Genomic DNA, 23414 nt, shown 5'->3' on the forward strand with positions numbered 1-23414 from the left:
ATTACGAATACATTCCTTTTTTTTATTACAATAACAAAAAAAAACCCGCCAATCCGCAATCGGTCCGCGTGGTGGGTCACACGGCCCGAATTCCGTTATTCATTCGTAAGGAAGGCCTGTGCCCCAGCAGTGGGGACGTGTAAATGGCTGTTGATAACGATGATAAAAAAAAATTCAATTAAACAAGAAACCGAAAGCTATTTGATCGATCGTTTGTTTGTTTGATTGATTGATTGATTATTGATTGATTGATTGGTTGATTTAAAAACAACAACTCACCGATAATGCTCTGGTCTCGCTTCTCACTCTCCAACTTCGTGTACGCTTCTTCGGAGACTGCGAATATGTGGGGGTCGAGGTCGCCCATCGACTGGCCCCGGTAAGCCATGATGGTTTCATCTCCTGCGCATTGCAATAAATAAATATTCTTACAAAAACGTCTTAAGCCTTTCAGTGTTATTCCTCATGGCTGAGGGTCGTGGTCGTTAAGTTGAATGAAATACTCCTTCCTTGGCTCTGCACATGAATACGTGAATATAATGGAGAACCTCCATTTTTAAGTCGGTTAAAAACAAAACAATGTTTTCAAGGTCGCTAATTTAGCAAATAGATAATGTTTGCTATTATCATTACCCATTATGCCACAAATAGGATGTGCTGGATCTGTGCTGGTTTTGTGATTCGTCGTATTCTAAAATATCAATAGTGTTAACAAATTCGCTAGGATTCATCACTTCACAGTAGTTTTTCCTCATAGCTGAGGTTCGTGGATATAACATGAAATGACAAAACACACACAACAACTTTCTTGGCATTATTAATGGAGTGGTATGCCATTGCCTTCTCCATTTCACACACAAGTTAACAATCAACCAGTGTGCATGTTTCCTCACGACGTTTTCCTTCACCGGAAGTGAAATTAAATTTAACAAATTAAACAGGTTATAGCAGAAAACCAGTGCTTTGCTCATCTCAGTCGTGGGTAAAGAAATTCGCCGAGCTATTTATTATTACCTTTTTGAATTGATGCGGCGCACACCTGCTTAGTATTAGTTTTAAGTTTTTTTATTTTTTATTTTGTTACTTATGTGTTAACAGGCTTGTGTACGTTGAGTTGTTCAAATAAATCATTAATTAATTACAAGTACAAATATATGTTACTAGATGTTGCCCGAGAGGCTTCGCTCCCGTGGGAATTTTGAGATAAAATACAGTATATGACAATCTTGGATTATATACCTTTCCAATGGTGAAATAATTTTTGAAATCGGTTCGATAGTTTCGGAGATTACCCGCCTCAAACATACAAACTCAAAAACTCTTTGTAATAATTGTATATTTGATCATTAGATAACAAAGAATGCCAATTTTTTACTTAAAGTGGTGGTATGTAAACTACTATACATGACTCAATTTGGTACAAATTCATGTGGCACGAGTAGCATTCGAACCTGGGACGTTTCGATCCACAGGCGGGCGTCTTAACCATTACACCACCACCGCTTCCGTTAGGACTCATACATTCTATCTCTATCTTAACCGAGCGCTTTCCAGGTGCCTTCCTTAGGCATTTCCCGTCGGAGCTCAGGATCCGCTTTGCTACTTTTTCGTCTCCACTTCGCACAGTCGTCGGCATCCCTAGTTTAGCTGTATGGTGGCATTGAGAGTGACAGTAAGATACTTACCGTAAATAGGCAATTCATAATACGGGTTAATGGCCACTAGAACGATGCCGCAATAAGTGTAGATGGCGTTGCGGTCGCAAAACCTGAAATTAACAAACATTTAAAAATTCAACCGTACACGCATAAGAATAGATTTCAGTTTACATTGCATCGGAAGTCAAGACGCTCGCGTCTATGAATTCAAAAAAAGAATTCTCCGAGAACGATCATGCAAAATGGCGTGTGGAGATGTCCTTGAAACTTTCCTGAGTGGCAAAATAGTGATTCGATCACAATTAAACATTTATAGTTACCTACATAAACTATTTTATTGAAATTCTACAGTGTTAACCATCACGTCAGTAATTCTCTAATTTTAAACAAGTTTTAAATTAGAGCTATTTGTCTGCAAGGTCGTGTTGAAACGTCAGCAACATTAAAAAGGTTCGTGCTGAGTCTGATATTATAGATGTAGTTATACTTGTTGTATATTACTCAAAATAGTAACTAGCGCCACCTACTTAAGTAGTATATAGTGTATATAATAGATGTCATGGCCTATTAGGTACCTTTGCTTTTGTCTATGTATTGAATGTGACAACACTGAATAAATCCCTCTTCCGTTCCGCAGTTGAATTGTGCACGTAGTTTTATTTATTAATTAATCGTTTTTATTAAAATTATCAAAATACTATGTTCAAAGCGCGAAAGTTTAAAAAACACTAGTTATATATACAATATACAAATTTTAATCACAATGGACATCACTCAACGGCTCACACTAAGCACTAAGCTTGCGTCGCGAGTCCGATAGGCTCAAATACACAACACACCCAGAACTGTAGACAAATATTAGTGATCACAGGTATAAACATTACACACAAACAGGACTCGAACCCGGATAGCGGCCCGGAGAGGCGACTACGTCGTGAATGTCACCTATTATTAACGTGATATAAAACTCTTTATATTTATATAAAACTATATATATATAAAACTCTTACGTTACTGAGTAACTGACGACAGACATCGCACAGCCGAAACTACTGGGTATAGAAAGCTGAAATTTGGTGTGTAGTTTCCTAGGACAGTGTAAACGAACCCTAAGAAGGTATTTCCTAAAATTCCCACGGGAAAAGGATTACTGATACATACGAAGTTGTGGGCAAAAGCTAGTTAAATACATAATGTAGGCTCCACACTATCGCCGAACTCATGCCGACGCGAATGCATAAAAATTGCATAGTGTGCATGAGTGCTTTTATTTACCGCACTGAAAAATTAGCAATGCATGTGGAATCACGATTCGGAGAACTTTTCCGCTCAGATAGTGTGCAGCCGACTTTACCTACCTGACTTTCAAGTTATGAAGTACTGCGGGCTCATGCAGATAGGACAGTGATGTGAGGTCATTCTGACCAATCAGCAAGGAAGGATTCCTTAATGGAGGCAATTTGTTCTCGTCTGCTATCTGCAAACCAAAATATAATTATTAAACATCTGTTTAAACATATTTCATAATTATACAATGTTATTTCTTTAAAGTACCTGATTGAATTTAAATTAAAAAAAAAAAAAATATCATATAAAGCAAAAACAAAGGTCTCGACATTTCTCTATCAAAAGTTGTGTGACAATACGAGGGGCTGAGGCAGACGAGTGGAGTAAGCTGTTCTGCAATGGCTCCGCCCTTTTGCGAACGGAAATAAAAAATAAGTCCCGCCCCTTTGCATGACATTCGTAATTTTTGTATAGAGGTACCTGATGGAGCAACATCAGGTACCTCTACGAATATAAGCTAATAAGTATAAGGAAAACAATTTCAATAACATTTGGACCATATATTTTAGGCTTAAGCTTTAGTCGCGAAACTTTTTCAATATGTATAATAAAACAGTAGAAAAAAATCTATATATTGAATATATTTACATAAAAACAAAATTAGGCAATAGAGTGTAATAGAGTAAGAATTTGAAAAAAAATCTTTTGAAATTATTATTCAAGACCAGATTAAACTAAACTTTTTTTTAATCATGAAACAAACAAACAACAAACCTTTATCAAACAACAAACAAACAAACCTTTATCTGACGAACATCGCCGGTCTGGTCTAGTTTCACAATAAGCACTCCAGAACGGTAGTCTGCAACCACTGTGGCGCTTTCCCATACTGTATCCGGATTTTCCACCCACACTTGGGCATCCTAGATAATAAAAAACATATATATTAATATAAACAACTTCAAAAAAGAATTTACCAAGTAATGGGACACAACATTTACAGCCTAACAAAAAAGGAATAACCATGGATTTAATAAGTACTGCGTTGTACAGAGTACCTACTAATTCCATGGGAATAACATTTTGTTTTTAAAGCATTGCACCAAACTATCTTGACACTTATTTTAATGAAATGAAATACTGACATAAATGATGGCTCTATAATAATGCTAACCTTAGCTTCATGTTTTAGAAAATATATACCTCTTTTTTTATAATTTTATTTGTGACGAAGTTTGACAGTACCTACCTATTTTTAGAGGGAAAAAACATGGAAAAACTTTAAGGAAAAAAGTAGGTAGGTACCTATTAATTATATTACCTATATTTAAATTACCAAACCACAGTGTTTGATAAGTATTGTGTCTATAAATTTTAAAAACAGTAAGAGTCCAAACAATATCTTTGTTATTCATCACAGAATGATGTAATTTTAGCGACACTATTGGATTAGTCAAGTAACCAAAGCAATATATCTATGTTCAATCTGCAGTGTGGTTGACCACTGTTTTCAGAAAACTGAGTGAAATAATCCCATAAAGGAGGAACTGATCTTCAACAATGAGGATATGATGCAAGGAGAAGAAGGGCGGACTGATCACTTAGTACCTACGAGTGATAACACCCCTGACCAAAAACATAAATGTGTATGAATAAACAGGACATTTTTATATCCATAGGTACTAATAATTATAAATTCAAAAGTCTGTCACGCCTTCACATTAGATAGGTATTGATACATTTCACATGTAAAAGTAATTGTAGAAATATACGTAGGTAGATAACTAAAAATCAACTAAAATTTTTACCATTACCTATGTATGGTACATCACATTTAGTTAATGTCAGGAGTTCAAACATAAGCTACCGCAAGCGAGCTGCAAGCAACGGCTAATTAGAAATGACGAAAGATTTTATATGATGGTGTCATTTCTCTAGAGTTTACTGATGCATATACGTACCTACATCATAAATTAATTTATAATCTTAGTATATTGGTAGCACAGATTGGTGAATTTAAAAACAACATGTATTTTTGTATTAGACAAGCAATTAACACATTATCAACTTCAACAATTCATAGATAAGAAGCGCAGATGTAAATTAATGCGTGATCAAAAGCCGTGTAATTATTCTGTAAATAATTCATGAATAAAATGATGCAATGAAGTTATTTCAAGCATACTGACACAGATAGTAAAAGTGGTGGTATTCTGTTCCAGCTATGACACACTACACTTTTGCCTTTACTAACAATTTAATAAAAAAATTAAAAGTGAAATTCGAAAATCAAACTCGAAAAATAAATGCAACAAACTAATAATTATACAGCCACGGAACAAATCATCAAAATATTACCTTTGTGTACAGCTCTTTCGTTGTCATTTCTGATTTATTTAAATTAATTTGTATTGAATTAAATTAAAATTGAAACATGATATTTATTATTTCACCACGCGTTCAGATTGTGAATACATTTTATAAATAAATAACGTAGGTAATGCGAAAATTGCTAATTTTCTGATGCGAAACGTCACTGATTTGTTATTGACATTTTGAGCCAGTGTTATCAGTTGTTTTATCAATACTGAAACTTTTGTAACGCTTGATTGATGAACTAAATTTTTCTATTACAGTGAAATGAGAGCTTAATTATTTCCGTGAGGAAATGTTATTCTAATAAGAAACCAATAGGAAGATAAAAACTTATACAATAGGTAATGAATTGAATGTAGAGAAAGTGCTGGCTTATCATAAAATTCCCACGGGTGTTGCCATATTGAAAAATTATAATGCAATACAAAAGTAGATCAAATAGGGCATATTAAGCAAAGCTCAGCGCAGATGGCGCTACAACTAAGGTATAGAAACATTGCCAGTGGAGGCAATATTGCCAATGGAGGAAGCGCCAATTTTCAAAATTGTTGCAGACTTACGACGAAAAATACCTTCTACGCAATCGTGGTGCGAGTTTCAAGGAAAAAGGAAGGATTTAGTGGATTATCCTGAATATGTTCAGGTTATGTTCTGCACTATACTATTTTAGGTTATGTTCTGCATTATTTGGTCAACTGTGGTCATAAACTGATATAAACTTGATTTTGAAGATCTTACCTGAATGAAGTTCATATTTTAATAAGTCTTCACGTGTGAAGTGTTCCGAGCTTTTTGACCGTTTACTAACTCAAAAATTTTACAAAGTTTTCGAAATTTTTTATCTTATGGAAAACGATTTTTCCCAATATTTTGGCACCCGAATATGCTACATTGTTGTATATTTTCCAAACGAATGCTTACATAATGAAAGGATTAATAAAGTACTATAAAATAAACGTCTTAATCGACATAACAAAAGGCGACAAAGCTTTTGTGTACCTAATATACAGTGCCGTACTCTGGCGGGATAAATGTGCAGTAATACTCCCTATTACGTTTCGTTTCAAAGTTTAAGTGTATCTAATGATCTATGATAAGAAAAATACAAATGAAACGAAAAATAAATCTTCAAATTTTTATTTATACCATAATCCAGCCTTCAAATAATGTTTTTTTTTTTACATTTTTTTTTGCTTATTTCAAATTTCAAGCTTAAATGTAATAGTGTTGCAAGTACATAACCACAATCTCCTCATAGTCTTCCATGTCCGATTCTACAATTACTTTTCTAGTTATTACTTATTTTCTTGAGACGGAAACCAGGCTTGACAAGCCTCTGTTGCTATTTCACAAAGAGCTGTGAAGGTTTTCCCCCTACTTTCGTATTCTGAAAATAATAATAAAATAACATTATATTTTTACCTTTATTTATAAGTTTATATCACTAATTTAAATATCAAATTCTTGAAACTATTATTGTTTGTATTTATAATTAGCTTCCACTGAAACTAAAATTGAAATATTTTAACGGAAAGGAGGAAGTTACTTATATAAAAATTCAAATGACTCAACTTTTAAGTAGTAACTACGAGAAACATTTTAAGTATTTATGAAATTTCTGTCATCATTCTCTTGGAGTTTAACGATGCTTTACAAACTTACCAGAAGGCCCTCTTTTTCCAAACATGATTCCATTCATTGGTGCGTTTTTGTAGTTTGCCTCACTGATCTGTGCAAATGACAGGAGTAGAGCAATTATGCAGAATGCAATTGTAAATCTCGTCGTTAATCCAGACATCTGAAAAAAAAATAGGATAGTAGAATTAAATAATAAAATAACAACGATTTTCTTTACTGTAATTTGTGAAGTTTTCTAACTTAAAACCCTTAATAAATGCAAGTAAAATAAAAATTTCACTTCAGACAGAAATTACGAAAAATATATAATACATTGAGATAGATTATAAAATTTACTTGGTCTATTTTATCGTACCTATCGTAAAACAAAATAAACAGACAAAAATTACCTTTGTTTTATTGTAGCTTATGTGCTGGCAACACCGTCTACTACAAACTGTCAACTGCCGCACAAAACGATTCTCCCACCATTTTATACTGCGCCAAATGGGACGTGGTGTTTACTGTATGTTCGCCCGCTCAATTATTGGATTACTGGATACTGACCACATATTGATGAAGTTAGTTAGAGAGCAATTTCACCAGGGATTAATAACTTAGTTACAGCATTCGTTTACTAAAGGCAAGGGGTAAGGAGAGTCTCATCATAGCAACGACACTCAATCCTATTTATATACAGCCTTACATATTATAACAAGTTTATTTGTTAGACAAATTAAAAAAAACCTTTCAATTTTCATTTCGAACCGCTGAACCGGTTTTGATCAAACATATCGTAAGAACCACCCCATAAAAATTAACTAACTATCTAATTAGCGAAATAGAAGCAGGCGAAGCCGCGGATAAAAGCTATTAAATTCCGGGATATATCAGAGTCCGCGGTGTTGATTGTAGCTTAAGCGTGACTTCGGTGCATATGTAGGCTATCTGCACAAATACAGTAACAGGTTTTTATTACTTACGGATAGACAGAACCGACTGATCAAGAATCCTGACCTCTGGCTGCTGTAGGCTGCTTATGAGGTTACGTCAGGGGTTCCCGAACATTTTATATTCGCTGACAAATTTATTTATATAGTTCGATTATGTTTGCCCTTTTAATGGCTTGTCTGTCTATATGAAATATTTAGAACTAGCGACCCGTGTCGGCTTCGCTCTTTTAAAATCTTATAAGAGTACATACACACGATAATAACTTCAAATTTAACTACACAAATCCTTTAGGGATACGGATCTCAAATGCAACGATAAACCAATCAATATCCAATCCCGACATTAATCTAGTTTAGCCAACCAAAGATGAGATTTCTTGGTATAAAACCCACTGAGTTTGATGAAGCTGCATCAGTTCTCCCTGAGCTCTTATCAAGATAGTTCTGTGATAAAGGTAATATCTAGAATTATTTACATCCAATGTTACTTAATTGAAAAAGTGCAATTACTTTTTATCAGGCGTTGATTTTGTACAATGGAAAATTAAAATCTATAAACAGTAAAGTTCACGAAACAATTATTATTTACATATATCATTTGCTAAATATAAATATATTAGGACAAATTACACAGATTGAGCTAGCCCCAAAGTAAGTTCTAGACTTGTGTTATGGGATACTAACTCAACGATACTATATTTAATAATGTATACATATATAGATAAACATCCAAGACCAGGGCCAATCAGAAAAAGATCATTTTCCATCATGGCCCGACCGGGGATCGAACCCGGGACCTCTCGGTTCATAGGCAAGCACTTTACCACTGCGCCACCGAAGTCGTCACTAAAAGTATGGCTATGCCCTGACTATATTATTTGAATACATTCTAGGTCAAAATGCGTACATTTGTCTTCCTCTTCGTTGCTATCTTGTGTCTCGCCCACACCATTGAGGCTACCTATCGGAAGGTCCCATTCAATGGATCCATTTTCGGAAAAAGAGGTGTTGTTGGTGAGCTTACTGTATTTTCTAATTCTTAAACTATAAGCATGCAACATCTCGGCAGTTACTTATTATAAGCGTTTTAGCTGTGAAAGCATATCAGAAGTGCTTTTAAATTTTCTAATTGGTAATTAAATTTAATTGTAAGTAAATCACTAAATAATTTTTACGACTTTATTTTTCTTATTTCAGAATATGATTCGACCGGGAAAGCAATGTCGGCTTTGTGCGAAATTGCCTCCGAAACATGCCAGGCGTGGTACCAAACCGTTGAGAACAAATGAACGGCTATGAAAATTACTTCCGCTGAATTTTAAAATAACGGCCAAATTGTATTATGTGACAAATAGTGCATTATAAAATTAGCTAAACGATTATTTTACTGCCTTATTCACTGTTTTGTAACTGTTGCATTATTTTTTAATTTTAAATGGGGACTATGTCAGCAATGAAGTAACTAATATCACGTAATGAATTAAATTAAATTAAATTAAAATAGTTCATATATAATATTGTATTTTACTATGTATTTAGAACCATTTCATTGTATTTTGCGCTAAGTATATAAGACTGAAATAAATAGGAAATGTATTGTGCCTACTAAATATACGAAGTATTTTTTCAATCCTGCAACATAAATATTTCATACCATTACAATAGTCATAATAGGGGCCTTTGGCATTGGCCTTCCTAATGGATGAGTAGGAGCCAATACCCACCACGCGGGCCCATTTAAACAGATTGGCGGGTTTTGTCGATTGCAAATACAAGGGACCAACGGCTGAAGCACGGAGGAGCTCAAGACTATTTTTGGTCACACATCCAATTACCGACCATTGTGAGAGTGACTGAACCGTCAGAGGCCGAGAGCGGTAACCACTAAGCCATTGAGTAAATCAACTCCCAAAAGACTATAATGGGAAGTGAACATTTGTATGAAAATCATGTTGAAATCATGACCAAAGATTATTTAATTGGCTATCACCTATCACACAAAAATATTGGCCCTAGAAATTAGTAATCTGGCATGGGTTGAATTTGTTGTCAGAAGTAGGTATTCTACGCTGACGAAGTCGCAAGTAAACAGCTATAGTTGATTATAATTTCAGTTTGGTCAGTAGACTAGGGTTGGCACTTAGCACATAAGACATACCTAGTATTTACATAACCGTCAATCGTGTGTTCCACGATATTCTTGTACCGCATTTACCATACTTCAAAATTCAACAATTCCATATTCAAATTTCAACAAAGACAAGAATCTTTTTACTTATCCTAATTTGTGAATAATCTGTGTTGGGGGCTAGTGTAAAATTGTATTATCAATATTTGATTTTTTCAATTAACATTTTAGAAAGGTACATTACTTATTTTTTGGAAGACGATAATGACGGCTGTCATAACGCCACCAACCTATGTAAAACACGATCGTGATCTCACATCCCCTGAAGCAATTAGTGTGCTGTGTATTGAGGTTTGTTGATCTTCGCAAAGTTGACATTGGAACTATGAAAGTTGGAGCTTAGTGAAGCATTAGAAGTAATAGACGCAAGTTGGTTTGTTTGGATACGTGATGAGAAGGATAGAACAGGAAAAACCGCGTAAAAAGAAATGGATTGCATTGCCAAGAGTAGGGAGGGGCAGTTTCACCCCCTTAGAGTGAATTCCGAGACAGCAATGTGAAACTACCAAGGGACAACACGCAAAATTCCGAAACAATACCGTATATCACGGCCATCGCGCAACCCCACCATCTTTTGATGAATCGGACGGATCTCCACTTTTTTACTCATGACGAACTTATGACAAAAAAAACACCGCTTTGTTTTTTCAAAATCTGGCAACATTGATTATTGAATATTGGTTAGGTTAGGATATCTAGCCGACTCCCGTGGCCGGATGAACGGGACGAGCGTCTTTCCACACGAAAAAAAAAAAAAGGTTACCTAGTCGATTTCGATGCAATAATATATTGACTTAGTCCTCCTAATATTATAAATGCGAAAGTTTATGAGGATGTACTTATGTGTGCGTGTATGTTTATTACTCTTTCACGCAAAATCTACTGGACCGATTGTAATGAAATTTGGTACACGGGTAGAATATAACCTGGAATAACACATAGGGTAATTTTTGTCCCGGAATTCCCACGGGAGTGAAGTCCCAGTGCGCAGCTAGTAACCTATAAGAATGATTGACGTTTGACAACCAAAGGAAGAATTTATCATGGATTTCATAATTGCCTTGACAATCATAAGGTCATCTCACAAGTACATATATAACCTATTTAAAGTAATACTACATTAACATGGAACCAAGATGTTTACGAAATTTTGAGCAAGCTAACAGACATGCGGCACACTTAGAAGTGATCACCGTAGCGTATTGAAAGCAATACCTGGGGGCTTACCATCATCTCTTGATGCAATTCAGTCCAGGACCTAATAACTACTATACATAACTAATATACACTAATTTTGCATAAAATTCCGTACCATGATGTGCATTGAGAACGTTAACTGGATCGCTTAGCTGTCAAAATTGGCGATTCAATTAAAGTTACTATTTCAGATTGGTTACCACGATAGAACGTCCCACAGACGAGGCGCTACTGTCACTGAAAACAACGATGTGATTGACTTAGTCCTCCTAATATTATAAATGCGAAAGTTTATGAGGATGTACTTATGTGTGCGTGTATGTTTATTACTCTTTCACGCAAAATCTACTGGACCGATTGTAATGAAATTTGGTACACGGGTAGAATATAACCTGGAATAACACATAGGGTAATTTTTATCCCGGAATTCCCACGGGAGTGAAGTCCCAGTGCGCAGCTAGTAACCTATAAGAATGATTGACGTTTGACAACCAAAGGAAGAATTTATCATGGATTTCATAATTGCCTTGACAATCATAAGGTCATCTCACAAGTACATATATAACCTATTTAAAGTAATACTACATTAACATGGAACCAAGATGTTTACGAAATTTTGAGCAAGCTAACAGACATGCGGCACACTTAGAAGTGATCACCGTAGCGTATTGAAAGCAATACCTGGGGGCTTACCATCATCTCTTGATGCAATTCAGTCCAGGACCTAATAACTACTATACATAACTAATATACACTAATTTTGCATAAAATTCCGTACCATGATGTGCATTGAGAACGTTAACTGGATCGCTTAGCTGTCAAAATTGGCGATTCAATTAAAGTTACTATTTCAGATTGGTTACCACGATAGAACGTCCCACAGACGAGGCGCTACTGTCACTGAAAACAACGATGTGTGGTCTATCTGTTATTGATAGTTCCTAATTTTGCCACGGAAACTCTCGTGGTTCGTGGTACGGTTTTTATGTTCCGAACTTTGTGTTTAGATGTTATTAAGACTAGTTGGTGGTACCAAATAACGCGATTTATTTTAGGTTTTTAAACTGAACTGCCCTACAATTGAATCGTTTTGTAATGGTTGATGGTAGGCCCCCGGGGGTATCACACGCGCGTTGCAATAAACCAGGGGCTTCACACGTAGGGTTGCCAACATTTTTTTATCTATATATGTATAGGTATTTTCTTGAAAAATGCTATAAAAGATATTTATAATAGGGACCAACACTGTTTGAATGAGTTTCTTTCGGCATTTCTTCTCAGCAGTGGTCGTTCCGAAATGCTAGTAGGTAGTTTGTAGCTTTGGTAAACATTATTTAATTTAGATTATGACGTGAAAAAGTGCCTGTGAAGGCCTAATTTCGGAATAAATGATTTGATTTTGATTTTGATTTTTGATTTATAGTACTTACACTTCAAAAAATATAGTACTTTATTAGGAGAGAATAAAAAATAGACTATTATCTTTTTAAATTTTTTAAAAGTATATTTTCACTTTGTGTATTTGAGATACTCTATGTCCTTCTTCGTATTTCAAATTACACGTATGCAACATTACAAGAAGATTAGTTGAATGGAAAGAGCGTGAAGAGATAACAAACTTACTTTCGCATTTATAATATTAGGTTAAGTAGGATGTAACCATAGATAAAAGAAATATTAATTTTACCAATGGATGTAACACACAAAACGTCTTTCTGGACAATCATAACGGAGGTAGCCTTCGCCATTTCACACACTAACTGAGAAATCATCAAGAGGGGTTTCCTCACGATGTTTTCCTTCGGCGGAAATTGTTTTTTAATGAGCTACACAAAACTTAATTAACACAAGTTAGCAAAAGTTAACAGTCTACCAGTGTTAGACGAAAAATGTTGCCAGTTGACAACCGCAATATTTAATCTAGTATCTTACTATATTTTAGCCAATTGCACTACCTACATATATAGAAAAAATAACCTTACATATTATAAAACAAAGTCCTCTGCTGTGCGTCTATTTGTCTGTTCGCGATAAACTCAAAACTACTACTCAGATGTTCGATTTTTACCGAGTATGATTCCTTAGGTTTAGGTCACAGATATAAAGAGTGATCTTATATCTGCGGTTTTTCTCGAGGGAATCCGGAATAGGCCGCATGTATGTATAGTATGAAAAAAATATATTTTTACCACACAAATAATTAATATTAATTATTTAAAATATACAATTTGTCCGACTGTAGCTAATAGCGCAGTAAAATCGTAATTTGTAACTTATGCAATGTTCCGTCCCTATTTATTAATTAGGGATAACATCGAAACCAATCTAAGTAAGTATACATTATATTTAAAAAAAAAAACAGTAAAAATATTATCTGTATTTAGTGTTTTTAACTGTTACGGATAGAGGATCACTTAAAAAGAATAATAGAAAGGAAACATTGTTTTTTTTTTAATTTTTGTCTGTCTTTATTATCTCCGAAAATACTGAACCGTTTTATTGAAAAAAAAAATCACAAATTGTTTTGTTTTAACTCAGCCAAACATTTAAAGTTTGTTTCATAAAAATCGGTTCATTAAAAAAAGTTATCGTCTATTTATACCTGAAGCGGGCATTTAAGCGGGCGAACAGCTAGTAAACAAATACCTAACTACCTACTAGGTACTACGTAAAGATTATAGATTCGGAAAAAATGCAATATTTTTAGCGCCATTATGAGATAAACACAATTTTTTCGGCGAAATATATGTGGCAACCCTGTCTAACATCGGTATTATTTAAATGTAAATTAATGTTAATTATTGTACCTATTCAACTAAAATTCCTCTGTAAAAATACGCATTTCCAATCGTTTGGACTGCTTCTAGTTTATGAGTACCTATTTAAAATACAATCAAAATAAATAAGTATTGTTCAATTCAACATCAAACAGAATAGAACACTGTAAAATGAAGGAATCACGCGAGTGGTCGTTTCAATCAATAGGACTTAAAATAGCAAGTAAGTCTCTGCCATTACAGTATCACTATACTATCACTTCTTCTTCATCGTCGTATTCCTCATGGCTGAGGGTCGTGGTCATTACGTGGAGTGAAACACACACAACAACTTTCTTGGCATTATTAATGGAGTGGTTTGCCATTGCCTTCTCCATTTCACACACAAGTTAATAATAATCAACCAGTGTGCAGGTTTCCTCACGATGTTTTCCTTCACTGGAAGCAAGTGGTGGTCGTTGAAAACTACTATATATGAGTCAGATTTGTATACAAACTCATATGGCACGAGTAGGATTCGTACCTGGGACCTTTTGATCCACAGGCGCGCGTCTTAACCATTACACCCCCACCTACTATCACTACATAGTCTATACTATCACTAGATATTATAAAACAGTCTGTCCCTATGTACGCATAGATATTTAAACATCAACGGATTTAAATGGATTTGTTGTAAATGTCACACATGCTTTTAAAATTATTTTTTTAAATAATAATGAGGCGTAAGACGAAAAAGATTCAGCCGAATTGGCATGGTCTCGATAGCTCAGTGGTCAAGAGCTGTCCCGGATGGACAGGGGCGCGGGTTCGGTTAACGCTCGCGATTCCGGAGATTTTTGTCATGACATTATTATCAACGGAATTGATGAGGGTTTCTTTAATAGAGTGTGATTCTGAGAAACGTTTAGGCACAGAAGTAGTTATGTGTTTAATTTTCTATGGTTTTACCCGAGCGAAGACGGGACGAGCCGCTAATCAAACTTCCATAAATGCGAAAATCTGTCTGCCTATCTGTATCACTGTCACGGCTATCCCGCTAGACTGATTTTGATCAAATTTGGTACGCATGTATGTAGTTAAAGAACTCCGTTCAAAGGCCACATTTTAGGGGTTGATTTTTGCAACCCCCATAAAGTATTATAGTAATATTATGATGAAAGTTTGTATGAAAATCGTACCTCGCAGATAAATTTACACAGGTAAAAGCTAGTAGGTACTACATAAGTAATGTAAGTACAGAGTAAGAATATTTTAAACTAGATGTTGCCCGGGACTTCGCTCCCGTGGGAATTTTGAGATAAAATATAGCCTATAGCAATCTTGGATATTGTAACTTTTTAATGTTGAATGAATTTTTGAAATCGGTTCGGTAGTTTCGGAGATTACCCGCCTCAAACATCACAAAGTCACAAACTCACAAACGCTTACCTCTTTATAATAATAATAATATAGATGTGACATTTGACTGTGGTCGATTTTTAATTATATACGCACGCATTTTATCTGTAATCTAGCTGCTATAGTTGCTCAGAAACTATTAAATACAATTACATATTTATCACTTCGATATATAAGAATTTTGTATGTACAGACGACAGCAGACAGCACATCAAGCTATCCAAATTCATTTGAACTAAAACGCACACCGCGCGCTGTAAAGATTCGTGAGCACCTTGATCTTGCTGTCTGTAATATATATATATATTTAATTTCCTCAGTGGTTAGTTGGGGCCACCGCAGCAAGTCCAGGGTGCTCCTTCTTCACGGGCATGGAGACTCAGCGGCAACCTTCGCGCCTCTCATCAGTTTGCTTCCGGACGAATATTACTACGTCAGCTTCGATTTTCCTGGTCAATACTATCTACTTCTTTCATTTTTGTTTATACAAAGTTTACCGCCGAAGAAAACGCGCATGCGGTCAGTGTTGCCCGATTTATTTTGTGGGCAAAGCGAGATTTTGATGATTAAAAAACTGTATTATTTCGTCAAAAAGACGCAAGTAGTATTTTTTATATCTTTAATTAAAACACAATCAGCTAAATTTTCTGTCTGATTTCACATACAAAAAATAATGAATCTGGTGACTTTAATAAATATTTTTTTCATTCATCATTCAAATATCGGGCCGCCTGGCAACGCTGCTGCAACCCATGATGGGTAGTAGTACTCTACTATCCAGGTAACAGTCCTACCTCCAACCTCTAGACGCCTACAACAAAAGCGCGCTACGCACTTTGGCGACCTTGTGGTATATTTTTTGCAGTCACATAACTTACACTGTCTTTCTCAACCTTCACCGGAACACAACAAATCGAGCGCTGTTGTTTGGCAGCTTCAATAATCGTTCATCGCAAGTATTTTCGCGATCAAGGCCCAAGCATGGTGCAGTATCCTCATAAGATATGTAATTGATTTATGACATTATTACGTACGTTTTGTACATTTAGCTTTTTATTTATATATATATTTTGTGTGACAATTTCAAATAATTTTATTGGAAATACATATTTTATTTTATTTATTTATTCAAATTTTGACATTTTTAATAATGATGTAAATTCGTCCTCCTAATTTTTAATATATATATAAGTCCTATATTTGTTAATTGACGTCCTTGGAGAAAAGGCTGCGATGAAGTTTGTTGCGCCGCTTCTTCTTCACTTGCGCTTTGGAAGCCGGCAGTAGACTTAGTTTAAGTAATTTTTTTGACGTCAATAAGTGATGTATATCATCCTAAATTGAATAAAGAATTTTGAATTTGAATTTGAATTTACAAAAATGACATTTTTGCCACAAGCTTTTATTGTCGTCAGAGATGTTGTCGTTAACGCCTGACAAAAAACAATTCCGTGTCCGTAAACGGTTCTAGAGTTCCCTCGTTTGTAGCGGATCCTGGCTGCACCGGGCTGTCATGCTTATCATAATATTGCAATGTCATGGAAACTGAAGCGACGTGGAAATTTCACTCTGTAGGTCAACTGGAAGTAGGAATCTAACTTGCAAGATTACAGACAGACAAGTGAAACTAAATAAAAGCCTGTAAAATTTACACTCATCAAATACAGAGTAGCACCGTCGACGTCCACCTTTCATAAAATTCATGGAACATTAGCTCCAATTTTATCTTTAGTTCACTTTTTTTACTGTCATCGTGTAAATAATATCGTAATGGCACTTTTCAGGTCACGGCAAGTCAGATTTCCTGCCGAGCGGCCCGCTGCCCACCCACACTCTGTTCCTGGAGGTGATCAGGCGTGTACTATTACATTTGGAGTGGAATTCGTTTCTGTGTATCGGTCATTCTATGGGATGTGTACTTGGTTAGTACTTTGAAGCAATGTGGTCGATAGTTTATGTTCACTAGGGTGTACGCGATCTTTTGTCACTTGTCGCGGTAGGTAGTAGTAAAAGTCATGTCAGAAGATCAGAATAAAATCTGACTTCGTTGTTATATTTACGTGTTCCAGCGATGTTACACGACAACCTATACCCAGGACAGATGGCCAAGCTGGTCTGTCTGGACCCGTTGTTCGGCCTCATGAGGTACACGAACATGGCGGATCACAACAGCAAATTTGTTAGCCTCATGTTCTACGAACGATATTATGATACCTTCTACCACAAATTCTGGTAAGAATTCTTATTATCCTTGCATATTACAAAACAAAGTCTCAAAAGTAAATTCACAGTTTCAAAATAAACACAGCCGGTTTTTGTCATTGAAGTAAAATTAAAAAACTTTTCGATATTATCTTTCAACATTTGTGTGTTTTGGCACATGTAAAAAAGATCTGGATTGACTTGATGGCAACTACCATATTTTTCATCTATTTTTAACTAGCTTTAGCCCGCGGCTTCGCCCGCGTGAGTTATTTTGCGAAAGCGGAACACAAATTCTTACCCCACATTATAATAAATTGGGGGTTGATTTTTGAAAAAACATCTACCCTATGTTTGAGCGGCAGCCTTTAACTATATATATATATATATATATATATATATATATATATATATATATATATATATATATATATATATATACCAAGCGATTTAGCCGTGAAAGCGGAACAGACAGATAGATGACAGGCTTTTATTTATAATAAAAGAAGCTAGGTAGACGTGTGTTTCGTTCTAGACTAAGGGCCATTCCATATTCTCCTGTGGATGTCGTATGTGGCGTAGCATATATGCAGCATAGCAATAGCTATCCCAATGAGGGTTGACATCAATCATGGATTTTCAGCCAACCCACAATATCAACATACGAGGAAGCGTTGGACAATGTGGTCAAACATAGGAAACTGTCCAAGGAACAAGCTAAACTTGTATTGCCAAGAAACCTGACACCATTAAAGGACGGACTGTACAGGTAGGTTCAAATCTTTATTTTGCTTCCGATGTGGACCCTTAGACCACATAAGGAGGACTGAGGGTCTTTCGTAAAATATCGTACCTCGCTTATTTGGCTTTCACAAAATCTAATTCCAACATTCACAATTCTTTTGGAATTTTCACTAAATCCCAAGCATATTTTCATTGAATTTCAAAAGGAAGGCCCTCAGACCACACGCACATTCTACCTACACTATATTAGTACATGAATCCAAGATTCCACCCGAAAAATTGTTACCATATTGTACAGTCAACGGCATATTAAGTTAACCTGTATGGATGGCGGCGCGGTGAGCGGCGAGTTTGCAATGAATTTGGGTAGGTTGATGTGCTGTTGACTGTACATTCCAAAAATAAAATCTCTTGTAAAACGGAACGTTTTTCATTACAGAGTCTCTCCGCAGAAAGCTGCCTTCCAAACGGCACACATACCGGCCACGTTCGACATTCTGGAGCACATTTTCAACAACGTGTCCCTGCCAGTCCTGCTGTACCACAGCTCACAATCGCTGGCGATATACAATCAAATAGAATGCTCCTCGAAATCTATATGTCTGTTTAATGATAAGTCAAGTCTACACAAAGTGGTGTGCTTCGAGGGTATTCACGATCAACATATCGTACGACCGGATTTTTTTGTACCAGACATTGTGAAGTTTCTAGAAGAATCATATAAATCAAAATTATGATGTTAATTAACGCTGTATGCTTATAGTTAGGTATTATCTTAGAATAAAATCGGAATTTTTTAAGCTATAAAATGTTAATTAGGTAAATAAATTATATAAAATAAATTGTTATTTAGAGTAATTTTGAAAATTTGTTGATTACCTAAAATTACTATGAAATATTAATGAATTAATTACGTGATGTATGGTCCCGCCCTAGAATAGGACTACTCCATATCCTCCCGTGGATGTCGTACGAAGCGACTAAGGGACACAAAGTATTCGCAACTGATAGGCTACAATATCTTTCCCAAGTAGGGTTAACGCCAGGCAGGCGGCTAGTTGTCAATAATTTGTAGTGTGTAGTCATAACCAAAGGTTTATTTGTACGCTGACCCTGGGCTTCGCAGGTTCACAGCCCCAAATGCCATCGGGAACACGCGAAGATGAGTGAGTGATTAATATGAATGACTTGAGCAATCAGATTTAACGTCACGGCGAGAATGAGAACTAACATCGTCACATTTTTAACTAAATATCAACTAGAATATTATTTAATAATTATTGGCAAAATAATATTCATTATTAATCTATACTTATAATATAATGAAAATAAATTATAAACGAATATCCAACATTGTTTCTATTTTCATCTCAGAAGATAATTATTTTTTTTTATTGAACTTTTATCATTCTTATAATCTTCGCGTACACTACGTACAACAGAACGTACGTAAAGTCGTAGTGTGTTTTTATTTACAAAACTAGTTGAACATATTTGAAATGTCAAATTATACGCAATATGATTGGCTGCCTTTTAAATCAGCCAATAAAATTTAAGACTTGACGTTTACCTTGAAATTGAAAACAAATTCTAATGGCTGCTTTGCTTGATGAGTGATAAAACGTGTTGAAAATTGAGTTATAAGCGATATTTACGTCATATTAATCAGTTTTTGAAGACTTACACATCCCGCATCAGTTGTGTTTATGGAATTGTGGAGTGGTAATATCCAAATTATCTAGGAAACCCTTAAAATCCGAATTCTATAATAAGGTAATTTCAATATCATTTTTACATATTTTCCATGCATATTTTATCGACGTCAATGATATAAGCGTGAAATTTCACGTTCCATCTATGTCTGTGAATAATTAATTAGGCCTTTGAGTTTTAAACTACGTTTTACTATAAATTCTGAGATAGGTATTTTTTATCAATCGCAAACAACAAAAAATCTTGATCATAAACTTAGGCAGGTATATTTTCCTAGAATTTTTTACCTAATGTGTTGGTTCTAAGTTCTCGATCTAAATGTAGCTCATTTGCTTAGAGTATACTTATCTTGAGTACATATTTCTTATCTATTAGTCTAATTGGAGTCCTATTTGCATATACCTAACTATGATAGTATTATACTAAAACCTAATCAAACTTATTTATTATATGAACTATAATAAATCTGTAAAATACAACTACATCTAACAGTATTTCTAAGAAACAAATTTTGTTGTTTTATTAAAATGTCATCTATTTTAGTGGGACATTTATGTTGTTAATAGTTTCTGAATGGCTGGAGTTTGTGTAATATATATATTATATATTCTTGTGAGTAAAAGATACCTTTAATTTAAAGTATATAATAAATTAAAGCCCTAGGCTTTAAGTCTTCGGTTATCATTTTTTGTAGTAAAGATAAATAAATAACAATTTTGTTTAAATAAACAAAAAAAAAAGTAAATACTTGAAAAAACCTAACACTTTAGTAATAAATAGGAATATAAATGGCAAATGGATGATGTACTTAAAGTGTTGTTTATTTTGTGATACGAGTGATTTTAATCAACAAAAGTGTAAATGAAAAAGTGGTATTATTTCTCTCTTTTCAGCGTGGGATACAAGGACTGGATTTTTATAGAAAATGGAGGAACCACCTATGAAAAAAATGAAACCTGAAACTATTAAGGAAATCATAGAAAATATCATAAAAGTGCTCACAGAATCTAAGAACAATTTGAAAGCTGTCCTTAGTCAGGATTTGTATGACAATATACCTAAAACAAAGGTGTATGCTGGACAAATTAAAGACCCAAAAGAATTATCAAAAGTGATTCAAATTTTGAATGAAAAATTGCCTCTGAAAACTTTACAGCATTTGAAAAGAGTGAGAAAAAAAGATGTTCTATTATTTACTTCATCCGAATTGAACAATGCAACAACTATTCAAGAATTTCTAGAAGAAATTGTGCCAGAGTTGAGTTCAAGCTTTGAATATTTCAAAGAAATAGATGTGCCAGCATTGGCTCCTAAGTTAAAAAGGCAGTCCATAGAAGCAAATAGATTATGGTCTTGTAATTTTCATCCAAATTCATATTTAGAACAACTGGCCAGTGACAATTGTTTTAATGATGGTGAACTTAAAACACATAAGGAGTGCATGAGAATGGCTTTTGAGATAGCCAGAAAGCATTTAATGCACAATTTAATCTCTTCCATAGACAATATTCAGAATTTAAATGCATGTGTTGTTTATGACCCATCTATACAGTCAGTTGTTGCTGTATCATTTGATAATCGTGAAAATCATCCAATCCAACACAGTGCAATGATTGCCATAGATAATGTAGCGAAAACGCAACATGGCGGTGCTTGGTGCACAGATAACAAAGGAAATATAAGACTCAGTGGCATAGATTCAGAACTATTGACATATTTGAGAGAGAAATTTGAAAATACAAATTTTGGAGCAAAAGCTTTTCGTCCCAAGTCTGAAATTACAGATGATACATACGGACCCTACTTGTGTACAGGGTATTATGTTTATATGATCAGAGAGCCGTGTTTAATGTGCGCAATGGCTCTTGTTCATGCCAGAGTGAAACGGGTATTTTTCTGCATAGACAATCCAAATTTTGGAAGTTTGAAATCTAGAACAGAGCTGCAGAGTGTTCCATTTTTAAATCATCATTTTGAAGTGTTTACCGGATTTTTATTATAGTTTTAAGAGCAATATTTTTTTGTATGTTACATGAAAGTAATATTGTCGCGAGGGCTAGTGAAAAATTAATCATTCCGCTTAGGGCATTGATTTAAATGATATGAGACGCACATTACCTTTCAATATTTTTTTAAAGAAAAAAAATATTTAAATACTTAGTATGCTATGTAAATGTAAATTATGTAAATCATTGCTCAAAGTGAAATACGCCCGAATATGATAGTGTTATTACTTTGATATTTTTTAATAAACATTGGTGCATACATTTTAATACTACGAAGTTCCATATTAGGTACTTCCTATTGCGACATGTTAATACAATAAATTATTATTATTATCTACAATATACTAATAATGTTTTTAATGGTGTTTGATTAATATCTTGTTCACAGCCCAGCCCGAGTAAAATCTGGCGTAAAATCGTGTGACATTTCCCTAAATCTTACACATTATAAACAAATTTAATTGCAAACCAATCCTTTAATAGTGTCATGAAAGTTGTCGTGTGTGTTTCATTCCACGTAATGAGGAATCCGATTATGAAGTGACTTATCCTATAGTAGAAAATTATTACTTTTAAATAAATTATTGTGTAGCCCATTACTCTTTGACAATAAATGATTTCTGTCCCTTTCTCAAATCTTCCTTTTCCTAAAACGTCCCTTGAAAAACAGCTAATATGTAGGTTTGTGTTTATGGCAACCCTAGCTATCGCTTCAGACGGCTTAGGCGCAAAACGTCTCTTTCGCAGAATGTCTTTTTCACAAAATGTCGCGCCATGGACTTAGAATAAAATTTGATTTTCAAAGCAAAATCATTATTAAAATTATAAGAGTCACAATTTTATTTATTTAAAGTAACAAAATTTTGACATCATACCTAATTACTCTCGTCCTACGTCCATTGTGCGACATTTTGCGAAAGAGACATTCTGCGATTTACGATTTGTGAAAGATACTTTTTGCGCCTGAGCCCTCCAGACTTGCATGTCTCAATGAGAGCAGCAATAAAGGCTAGTTTAGGAGGAGACGCGTTCATTGGTGCGCGAAGATCTACGAATATTATTGGAGGTGGAACTGTGGTTCCAAATCGCAATCTAACTGAAATCAATTTTTACGTCTAATTTTCATAAATGCAATCTTTCAACATTAACAAATTAATTATTCAAACAGAAATCAAAAATATGTAATATATTACTAAAAACAATAACTCTAAGAAACTAACTAAAAAAATAACAGTTTTGGATTGCTTTTTGGATGGCCAGGGTAAGCTTTTGCATCAGATATGAACTGGAACCGT

The 23414-nt window shown here is 34.7% G+C and overlaps 4 protein-coding genes across 6 annotated transcripts in view; 3 read left to right on the plus strand and 1 right to left on the minus strand.

Annotated features, from left to right (window-relative positions):
• didum (dilute class unconventional myosin) overlaps positions 1-5666 on the minus strand; it is a 51941-nt gene extending 46275 nt beyond the window's left edge. For both annotated transcript variants that reach the window (XR_008406016.2, XM_053765292.2), the window contains exons 1-5: positions 5304-5666; positions 3746-3868; positions 3017-3135; positions 1686-1768; positions 280-402 (exon numbers count right to left, since the gene is read on the minus strand). Coding sequence is in view for 1 of the 2 variants with exons in the window: in XM_053765292.2 (XP_053621267.1) it covers positions 280-402; positions 1686-1768; positions 3017-3135; positions 3746-3868; positions 5304-5330 (475 nt within the window). In the remaining variant the exon portion in view is untranslated. The remainder of the gene's footprint in view (positions 1-279; positions 403-1685; positions 1769-3016; positions 3136-3745; positions 3869-5303) is intronic.
• A 2560-nt stretch (positions 5667-8226) lies between these two features.
• On the plus strand, positions 8227-9517 carry SIFa (SIFamide). Its single transcript, XM_053765311.2, has 3 exons — positions 8227-8346; positions 8785-8905; positions 9089-9517. The coding sequence occupies exons 1-3, from the start codon at positions 8293-8295 to the stop codon at positions 9178-9180; spliced, it is 267 nt and encodes an 88-aa protein (XP_053621286.1). The 5' UTR covers positions 8227-8292; the 3' UTR covers positions 9181-9517.
• A 4612-nt stretch (positions 9518-14129) lies between these two features.
• On the plus strand, positions 14130-19682 carry LOC128681431 (serine hydrolase-like protein 2). 2 transcript variants are annotated; one of them, XM_053765304.1, is made up of 6 exons: positions 14130-14276; positions 15775-15906; positions 17239-17376; positions 17524-17686; positions 18300-18425; positions 18840-19682. In XM_053765304.1, exons 1-6 carry the CDS (start codon positions 14225-14227, stop codon positions 19135-19137), a joined length of 909 nt encoding a protein of 302 aa, XP_053621279.1. In that variant the 5' UTR covers positions 14130-14224; the 3' UTR covers positions 19138-19682. The 2 variants fall into 2 exon arrangements, with proteins under 2 accessions (XP_053621279.1, XP_053621280.1); XM_053765305.1 differs by lacking the exon at positions 15775-15906.
• A 287-nt stretch (positions 19683-19969) lies between these two features.
• Positions 19970-22715, plus strand: LOC128681430 (uncharacterized protein). Its single transcript, XM_053765303.2, has 2 exons — positions 19970-20173; positions 21007-22715. The coding sequence occupies exon 2, from the start codon at positions 21039-21041 to the stop codon at positions 22113-22115; it is 1077 nt and encodes a 358-aa protein (XP_053621278.1). The 5' UTR covers positions 19970-20173; positions 21007-21038; the 3' UTR covers positions 22116-22715.
• Positions 22716-23414: the final 699 nt, after the last annotated feature.

This window comes from Plodia interpunctella, chromosome 27 (genome assembly GCF_027563975.2).
Source record: "Plodia interpunctella isolate USDA-ARS_2022_Savannah chromosome 27, ilPloInte3.2, whole genome shotgun sequence".
Classification (NCBI taxonomy): Eukaryota; Metazoa; Arthropoda; class Insecta; order Lepidoptera; family Pyralidae; genus Plodia; species Plodia interpunctella.

Excerpts from the sequence above, each read along its gene's own strand:
- SIFa (XM_053765311.2), top strand. The coding sequence starts at position 8,293 with ATGAAGCTGCATCAGTTCTCCCTGAGCTCTTATCAAGATAGTTCTGTG. Across the intron at positions 8,347-8,784 it reads AAGATAGTTCTGTGATAAAG|GTCAAAATGCGTACATTTGT; the intron begins GTAATATCTAGA and ends AATACATTCTAG. Across the intron at positions 8,906-9,088 it reads CGGAAAAAGAGGTGTTGTTG|AATATGATTCGACCGGGAAA; the intron begins GTGAGCTTACTG and ends TTCTTATTTCAG.
- LOC128681431 (XM_053765304.1), top strand. The coding sequence starts at position 14,225 with ATGAAGGAATCACGCGAGTGGTCGTTTCAATCAATAGGACTTAAAATA. Across the intron at positions 17,377-17,523 it reads TTCTATGGGATGTGTACTTG|CGATGTTACACGACAACCTA; the intron begins GTTAGTACTTTG and ends TACGTGTTCCAG. Across the intron at positions 18,426-18,839 it reads TTAAAGGACGGACTGTACAG|AGTCTCTCCGCAGAAAGCTG; the intron begins GTAGGTTCAAAT and ends TTTTCATTACAG.
- LOC128681430 (XM_053765303.2), top strand. The coding sequence starts at position 21,039 with ATGGAGGAACCACCTATGAAAAAAATGAAACCTGAAACTATTAAGGAA.